This window comes from Coenobita brevimanus, chromosome 96 (assembly GCF_032717465.1).
Source record: "Coenobita brevimanus isolate Jiangsu-jjx chromosome 96, ASM3271746v2, whole genome shotgun sequence".
Lineage (NCBI taxonomy): Eukaryota > Metazoa > Arthropoda > Malacostraca > Decapoda > Coenobitidae > Coenobita > Coenobita brevimanus.
This window is the reverse complement of record NC_137049.1, coordinates 3,932,267-3,941,790: the sequence shown is the minus strand read 5'-3', so window position 1 is coordinate 3,941,790 and position 9,524 is coordinate 3,932,267. Positions and strand designations below refer to the sequence as shown.

The 9,524-nt window shown below is 42.4% G+C and overlaps 1 protein-coding gene across 1 annotated transcript; it reads left to right on the top strand.

Moving 5' to 3' along the window:
• The first annotated feature begins 8,417 nt into the window (after positions 1-8,417).
• On the top strand, positions 8,418-9,037 carry LOC145413385 (uncharacterized). The gene is made up of 2 exons (XM_080283073.1): positions 8,418-8,557; positions 8,872-9,037. Exons 1-2 carry the CDS (start codon positions 8,418-8,420, stop codon positions 9,035-9,037), a joined length of 306 nt encoding a protein of 101 aa, XP_080139199.1.
• The last annotated feature ends 487 nt before the right edge of the window (positions 9,038-9,524 follow it).

Here is a 9,524-nt window from a genome sequence, read left to right as displayed (position 1 = left end):
AGGTCAGGGCGAAGTGGGACGGTGCGAGAAGGCTGCGGGAAAGGCCAGACTTTTTCTCGCTATAAACTCATGTTGACCTGTGCATGGGTTGGAAAATTGAGGTCGCTGCTCAGTCACAGATATTGGAGATAGCTTCGAAAGCAGAAGCGGTAATGAAGGCTGTCAGATCCAAGAAAAAATCTCGTGTACTGTTGTGGAAAGGCAAGAGGCGGCTCTGAACAGTGAGCCTTGTTGCGGCTGACGTGGCTTTTTTGAGAGGCAGATTTGTGCTTTCGTTGACACCAAGACAACAAGAAGCCTCGGACAAGGACTGACCAAACGATGACGACCCAGGACCGGACAAAGGACTTGGTACTGAGTACATGGAATGTAAGAGGAGCGAATGATGAGGTGAAAGAGAGAGAGATTGTCCAGGTGCTTGAGGATGCGAAAGTGGATGTATGTGGAATAACTGAAACAAAATGGAGAGGAGAAAGTGTGAGAGAATGGGAGTATGGATGGGGTATATGTGCAGGAGTAGATGAGAATGAGAGGGCAAAGGAAGGAGTGTGTATAGTTGTGAGTAAAAGATGGAAGAAGAGCATAAGACAGTATGGATCAGTTGGGTCAAGGATTGTGTGGGTAAAGTTGAAAGTTGGAATACAAATGTGGGCAATTGTGTGTGTGTATGCGCCAACGCAAGATCGTGCTAGAAGAGTGAGAGAAGAGTTCTGGACAAATGTGGAAGTGTGCATGGAAAAGTTTGGAAAGAATGAGAGAGTGTTTTTGATTGGTGATATGAATGGTAAAGTTGGTAATGTGAAGGTGGATGGAATAGTTGGTGAGTGGGGGGGCCTGCTGAGATAGATGAGAATGGGAGTGCATTAGTGGACATTTGTGCTGGGAGGGGGTTGGTGATAGCCAATACCCTCTTCAGGCATAAAATGATCCACAGGTATACATGGCGAGTGATGAGAAGGGTGGGTGGTGAACTGAATGAAAGGAAGGCAATGATTGATTATGTGTGTGTGGATGAAAGGATGCGAAGATGTGTAATGGATGCAAGAGCATATAGAGGTTGGGGGAGTGGACTTTCTGACCACTACTTGGTGGTGGCCAGAATTAAAATTCAAGTAAGATGGAGGAATAGAAAAAGGGAAAGACGAGAGGAAGGAGTAGTTGCAAGGAGAGTGGAAAGGTTACAAGAGGATGAGAAAAAGGCAGAGTATAAGAGAGAAGTGGAGGAACGATTGGGCAAATATGAATTGGAGCAGATGGGAGACGTGGAAGGTATGTGTAATATATTTACAGAAGAAATATGTGCAGCATGTGATGTGGTGTGTGGAAGGAAGAGAAGACGGAGGGGTTTGAAAGGAACAGCGTGGTGGACTGAAGAGGTGAAACAGGCTGTGGCACAAAAGAAGAAAGCATACAATGAATGGATGAGAAATAGGGGCGTGGAAGAAGTTGAGAGGCGGAAGAGAGAGTTATATGTGGAAAGGAAGAGAGAGGTGAAAAGATTAGTAAGAGAGAGTAAGAAGAGAGTGGATGAGGAATTTGGAAGGAATTTGAGTGTAAAGTGGAGGGACTGTAAGAAAATGTTCTGGAGAGAAGTGAAAAAGAGTAAGACAGGGTGGAAGTGAAGTTAGCAGGGGAGTGAAAGATAAAAATGGTAGATTACTAGTGGAGAAGGGAGAAAAAGTGAGCAGATGGAGAGAACACTTTAAGGAATTGTTGAACGTAGAGGATGGAAGTAATGCGAGTATAAGTGGCTGGGGAATGGCTGGGAGAAGGAGGGAGATGAGAAGACAGGAAGAAATCAGTAGGATAGAAGTTGTGGAAGCAATGAAGAAAGTTAAATCGGGGAAAGCCCCAGGAATTGATGGAGTGTGTGGTGAAATGCTGAAGCATGGGGGAGAGATAGTAGTAGAATGGATGTGGAAGATGTGCAGATTGGCGTGGGAGGAAGGTAGAGTCCCGGAGGATTGGAAGTCAGGTATAATTATTCCCTTGTACAAAGGTAATCATAGAGGCATTTGTCTTCTTAGTATAATAGGAAAAGTGTATGGTAGGATACTTATAGACAGAGTTAGAGAAAGAACAGAGAAATTAGTTGGAGAAGAACAGGGAGGCTTTAGGAAGGGAAGAGGTTGTGTAGATCAGATATTCATTCTTAGATCTTTAGTGGAAAAGTTTCTAGAGAAGGGAAAGAAGTTGTATGCGGCTTTCATGGATTTGGAGAAAGCATATGACAGGGTGGATAGACAAGGATTGTGGAAAGTGTTAAGAATATATGGAGTAGATGGGAAGTTGTTGAATGCTGTGAAGAGTATGTACGATGGTGCGAAGGCTGCAGTGCGTGTGGATGGTGAACTAAGTGAATTTTTTCTCTTTGAAAGTTGGTTTGAAACAGGGATGTGTCATGTCTCCATGGTTGTTCAATCTGTACATGGATGGGGTAATAAAAGAGGTACAAGGTAGGGTAGTGGATGTTGGAGTGGCCCTGGTGAGAGAGGATAGTGTTTGGAAACTCCCTGTACTTTTGTTTGCAGATGATACTGTGTTGTTGAGTGAAGACGAAGGGGAGCTGCAAGGCTTGATGGATGAGTTTGAGAGAGTGTGTAAGAGAAACGGAACCTAAAGGTGAATGTAGGGAAGAGTAAAGTGATGGTCTTTGAGAGAGGTGAAGTTAGTGAATGTACAGCGAGGTTGGATGGTGAGGAATTGGAAAATGTGAGTACGTTTAAGTATTTGGGTAGTGTGATGAGTAAGGATGGAGGTTTGGAGGGTGAAGTGCTTGAAAGGGTACAGCAGGGAAGAAAGGTTGCTGGTTCCTTGAAAGCAGTGATAAGAAACAGGGAAGTGAGCATGGAAGTGAAAAAGTTACTACATGACAGTATTGTGATACCAACTCTAACGTACGGAAGTGAAGCTTGGACATTGTTGGAAGGACACAAGTCAAGAGTGAGAGCAGTGGAAATGAGTTATTTGAGAGGAGCCTGTGGAGTCACGTGAGAGACAGGCTGACGAATGAGGATATAAAGGAGCGTTGTGGTGTGGATGTGGATGTGATAGGAAGCGTTATGAGGAACACACTGAGGTGGTTTGGCCATGTGGAGAGGATGGAGGGTGAAAGACTGACGAAGAGAGTGTATATGAGTGAGGTGGAGGGGGGAAGAGGGAGGGGGAGGCCGAGGATGAGATGGAGGGATGGGGTGGAGAGGTATATGAGAGAGGGGGGTGTGAGTTGGGAGCAGGGGAGTGAAATGGCGGGGGACAGGGCGACTTGGAGGCGATTTGTTTGTGGCCACCCCAAACGGGATTGAGGCGTCTGGCAATAGATAGATAGATAGATAGTTGACACCAGCTGGGTTATTCACTGTGGACAGGAAACTCTGCATAATCATTAGCTTCTACCATATGTAGCTTTACATTCTTCCGATGGAAAATTTCCCACAGTACACGTTAATACGCTGTGTCGAAGAAGATGGCCTCCCTTTTTTCAACGATGTCTCCGGATGAATTACCGGCAACATATAAGTGAGCTGTCGACTTGTCGTCTGGTAACTGTGGTTCAAGCATGATGAATGGATAAGAGGGAAGGCTTTGGCCTCTGAGACGAGTGTATATTTTACACCTAAGAGTGCAACTGCTTTACTGGCGGTCAACAGTAGATTGCAACAGAATAAAAATTATGTAGACAATAGACTGCTACAATATATTGTGCATTGTCATGTAGAATTATCATGCAGCTATTTGTGTTTATGGTTGGGAGAAATAAGGAAAAGTACAATGTGACACTTCTCTGCCGTTTTATGGGCGTTCATTAACTGCTTCAGTACGATTACAACTTTTATACTTTATTCTAGCTACCGTAAGACGATTTCGTTCAGCTTAGGAAGAATGTCCTAGCAATGAAAGGCTTAATGAAGGTTCCGCACAACTCATCCATTTAAAAAAAGTCTGTACTGAGCTGAGTAAAATTTCTCACATATGACAGTAACGAAATGACATCTCTGGGTTGAAATGGTAATAATACGCCACCGTAAATGGGATTTGCATGCAATACGGTGGATTTTATAAAGTGTAATGCACATGGACTTTGCCATTAAAATTTTGCTCTTTTAAGGTTCCCTTCAGAAGGAATACTGCATTCTCTCCTTACACTGCCCATCTGTAAATCATCTTTGTCCGGGAGAAATGTGCCTTCAACCCATTGCTGTCTGCAGGAGTTCCATCTGCAGCAAAGTGTTTGCAGTTAAGATTCCGAGCGTAGCACAGTGCTGGCTGTAAAAGTTCTGACTGCGACACAGTGCAGGTTATAAGGAATCTGACTGCAAAACAGCATTGACAGTAAGAAGCCCCAGTGCAGTACTATTTCCTCCGAGGGATGACCCTGTTCGTACTCATTCTGTCCACAAGGTAGTTTCAGGCCTGTCTAATGATGTCCTTAAAATGTAAAAAATTGTCCATTTTGTAGGGGTCAGATCTTGATAGAATGACAGCTATTTAAAAACTGTCTTGAATCAAATGCATAAGTATGATAAAGACCCCTGAAACTCAGTGTCACCAGCGAAGTCTATGGACTACCGGTAGCTGTTACTGAACGCTGTACATAACTGTACTTAATGGATCCATTAGTAAAACGACCATTCCTTGAAGCAACGTGTATCTACATTTCACAAAAGAGCATCCGTGAAAAGCTCATCCATAACAATGTTGTTATTAAGTGTGAAATGCCTTTGAAACATAGTCTTATTGTGCAATTCAGAGTACTGTTACAGATGGCCCATACACAACACAAGGCAAACCAGGAAGGATATGGCTGACACACAGCTCCCTCTGCAATGAGTCTGCTATCAACGTGCTGCTCGTGCCTCTGAGACTCCTGTGTTCTCTGAGAATACGAGAATGGTAATTTCTAAAGCCTATTGATTTTTAATCCAATTCATATATGGATCCAACCAGCACTAGTTTCTTGCCTCATGTGCCACTAACTATTACTAAGAGTATTATCATTTTTATCATATCATCATCATCGTCATCAAATATTATTATTATTATTATCATCATTATTATTATTATTATTATTATTATTATTATTATTATTATTATTATTATTATTATTATTATCATCATCATAGTGATTTCTGTTACATATATGTTATCATGAAGTGTTGACAGCCACACTGGTCAAACGCATTTACAACTCATGAGCTTTACTGCAATTGAAGTCTCTTGCAACGTTTTGATAAACCGTAAATCAGGATCAGCTATTCACTTCGTATCTCAATGACATTTCCGGAAATAGCAACTGAGCAATTTTATTTTTGCTTACAACAACAACAACAGTACCAGTGAAACTGGTCGGGGGCACCAAGCAAGTACTCAGCAGTCCATGGGAGGCTGATGGTAGGCCTGAAGCGGAAGTTCCTAAATTATGGTAGCCGCACTTCAAGGGCAAGTTACAATAGCTGACCTCTGAGGTGGCAAAGAAACTATCTATAATGGTGGCTATTATTACATCAGAATCTCCAAAAAAGAACTCTAAGGTATTATTTATGTAAAAGAAGGGGTAAATATGCAAAAGAAATGGAAAGAAGAGTGACACAGGGAAGGAAACTGTTTGGTGCTGCTAAGGCCTTGACAAGTAGCCGATGCGACTGTTTTGCATGAAGGAGTTTAGTTCCTCCTTCGTCATACGAGTGTAAGAATAGGGTATGACATGAAAGTGAAAAGTCAAGAGTAGGAGCAGTGGAGATGGTACTGTTGAGGATTTTATATACAGTATACATCCCATTGGAACCCGGTGTCCGAAATATTGGACAGAACTGGGATTTTTCAAGTCTTTACAAAGTAGGGAACCCCCGGGTAGGGACCTATGAGCTTCGCGACTATGAGCCGATAGGCGGAGGGGAGTACGCTTAGTACCCACCCAGTGCCATGCCTCGCCCGGCACCCCTGGGATCCAGTGGGTTAAATATATATAATATGAGAAGGTTACCAGGTTATACTTGCTGAAATAGCTGATCAGCGCTGAAGCAATGGAATAGAACGCATGAAATAGAAACCAAAGATTTTGAAAGTCAGACGGCTTGAAGAATGTATTCCATACTTAGACATCTTTACCTCAGAATGTATGAGACAAGGAAAGACCCGCTGGGACATATCTGTCATATTAAATTAGATCAGCGTGGAAAGGGTGCAATTATGTACCAAAGGGGAAAGGTCTGGCAGGTGCCGTGGAGGCGTTGGCAAATAGTGACGGAATAGAAATTAAACATGATAAGCGAATCGGGAGAGGCAAAAAAGACCTGTGGAAAGTCGGACTTACCAATAAATAAAGAGGGAGGAAAAAAAAAAAGTAGCATGGACAAGGAGAGAAAGGAAAAGGTTGCCTCCCTCGCTCAAGTGTTGTAGTGAGGCCAGTGTGCTGGGTGTGGCCTCTGCCCCTTCGCTATATAACACTTCCAACCTGACCTCAAAGTCCTCACAGCCTTCTCCTACCCTTCCTAAGCTAACATGAAACTCGCAGTGAGTGTTGATTCTCTTTCATGTCACAGTGTTCCGTCCTGCCTGGATTTAAGTACAAGAGACTAACTTACCCTTTTGGTGACGCGAGGTAGAGGGCACAGAACCTCCCCTATTGAAATCTTAGGCCATATTGGTTATTGGCCTTAAAGAAGACTGCGCAGTTACAAAGACTTAAACCCTTTCAGTCCACTGAGTCTCAAAAACAATAAATCGGCTGGTGTCAGCAGGGATAAATCATAATTGAAGGAGTCAATGGAGGCGGTTTCTCTTCCTTCAGCCTGATAATCGGCTTCCGTTGGCCGAAACTGAATAGAGAGTAAAAAATCCTCGGCCCGAACTGGATAAGAATACAAAGGATACACAATGCCACCTAGCAGTACGCCATTTTTAAACTCTTTTAGAAGGTATGCTGCAATCGTATTTCAGTTACTAACACAGATAACCACAGACCTAATACAGCAGTTTCTCTGCCGCAATGTTTCAACAGTGAAATAGCTGACTTCATCTTAGCTGTGTCAGATGACAAACTTAGAAAGCACTTAACATTTGTTTGCAAGGATGAAGGTTTTCAGTCGTCAGGAATATGTCCCTTCCCTAAAAAAAGATACGGAAATAATTGTCTGGATATAAGGAGCAGTTTGATAGTGATGGCTGATGTAATTGTACTGTCACGGGCTAAAGTTCTTAAAATATCCCTTGCCATCTTTGTGCTCTGCCTTCATTATTTCTCAGTCCTCATCGAAAGTCGGAGAGTATCATTCCTTCTCATATTCTTTTGTTACATTTATGTATCTCTCACATGAAAATATTCACTGCAACGTTTCCATCAACTCAGCTGACAGGGAAGTTAAGGCGAATATTCGGTCATAATAGTATAATGTCGGAAAGTAATATAACTCTGTTTAAATACAGAATGATTAAACTCTGATAAGATGTTCTGGGAAGCTTGTTAGACCTCGTAGATCAGACCACTGGGTTTCAAAAGTAATTGCTCTATATCTAGTAAATTCTAGTAATGAACTGAATTGCTGTTTATGTCTGCTTTCGTAAATGTCCATGCAGAAGTTCCGTTCCTCCTTCAGAACATCAGTAACTCATGGCGTCATATTAGTCTGGGTAAGACTGCATGCCGTCACTAAAATTTACTTGGTTAGTCAATCAGTAGCTTTTAACTAATTGTTAGTTTTAACGACTAGAACTTATATATCGTTATGATTTTTTTTTGCTAAGAAGAAGGAACCAAAGGCCAGGAGCCCGCAATAACTGTTCCTTCCAAGAAATAAACAAAATACAAGAGAGAGCCAAATTCATGATCCAATCTTTTCGAGATGCCTGGACACACTGCGTTTGAAAGACTGGAGATCATAGCTAGCATGAAATACAGATAGAGGGAGACAGTTCCAGAGTTGACTTGCTGCCTAAATGAAGGACTGGGAGTAACGGTTAATTCTTGCATTAGAGAGTTGGACAGAAAAGGGACGAGAGTTTGCTGCTAGACGGGTGCTATACACCCGTCGTAGAGGTGGAGGAATGCAAGCAGACAGTTCAGAGGAGCAGTGACCATTGAAGTAGCGATAGAAAAGTGATAAAGATGCAACAGTGCGGCGAAGAGACAGAGGTTGAAGGGAGCCAGTAAGAGGAGGAGAGTTAATGAGACGAAAAGCCTTTGATTTACAGATGGGCAGGAAGAGGAACGGGGCTTTTTCAAGCAACTTGTGCAGACAGAGACAAAAATATCTTCCCTAAAGTTTGAATAATACATAGTGGAAAAATCAAACTATTCAAAACACGCACTAGAAGAGAGAGGGTTTTCATTATATTCTGCGGACTGTATGACCTCATCAGATGAAACTGAAAAGATAGCTGTTTCATTGACTGCAGCTCTTATATTTTGTGTGGTGGCGATGCAGGTCGTGGTGCTGTTGCTGGTGGCAGCGGCCGCCCTGGTCACCGGCCTCCCTGGCACCACCCTGAACGTAAAACTTGACGACATCTTTCACGACCAGGACATCACCGAAGACAACGTTATCACCGGGTCATACTAGTGAGTATCCACTTTCAAGCTCCTGCGAAGAATCTCTCTCTCTCTCTCTCTCTCAAATATCTATATATATATATATATATATATATATATATATATATATATATATATATATATATGTGTGTGTGTTTGTGTGTGTGTGTGTGTGTGTGTGTGTCTTTGGTCTGTATCAATCTTCAAATTGATATTTCATTACTGTATGCATCTTATGAAATAATGATGAGTAAGATTTCGGTAGTGTGTGTGACCTGGCCTGACTCCCTGGTCAGTACATTAGAGTTATGACACCAGAGCTTCACCTGTTTGTACTCCCACAGCTGGATGTCTCCGGCAGGCACCAAATTCTTCTTTAAGTACGTGGCTGATGACGACGGCTTCCGCATTGTGGAGTCCAACGCTGTCCCCGTCAGCGCCAGTGGAGTGAAGGCTGACGGCTCCCAGGGCTCCTTTGTGTCAGGCGAGGAGGTCGACGACAGAAAATGAGGTGTACCTACCAAGCTCAGCTCAACACTGTACTTCACTAATTTTACCAAATACAAGGTTTCGCTCATCTCTACGCTCATTCCTGTCTTGCGAGTTTACCATACTTACTCATTCAGTACCATGACGTTGTTTTGTATTTTAGTTGGCTTAACATCAGATGGTTTTATGTAACTTATGAAAAATCAGAAGTAGTGAATGGGATTAAGTCTGTATCTTACCCCTGCAGCTGACTGAAATCGTTTGTAGATAGCAAAATACGTGAGCGGACTGAATGGGTTGATACTCCAATGTCATAAATAGAACATAACTGAAGATACCTGTAAAAATCATCATCCATGGCGCACTTCTCTTCCCCTTTTTTCATTACAATTCTTTTGTCACCAAATGTACCCTGTGTTATTTAACTTATGTGTACATATTCTTCTGCAGATAATAAATTACTTGTAATACTGTTTTGATACTGCATTCCTTATGCTGCGTGTGGTTT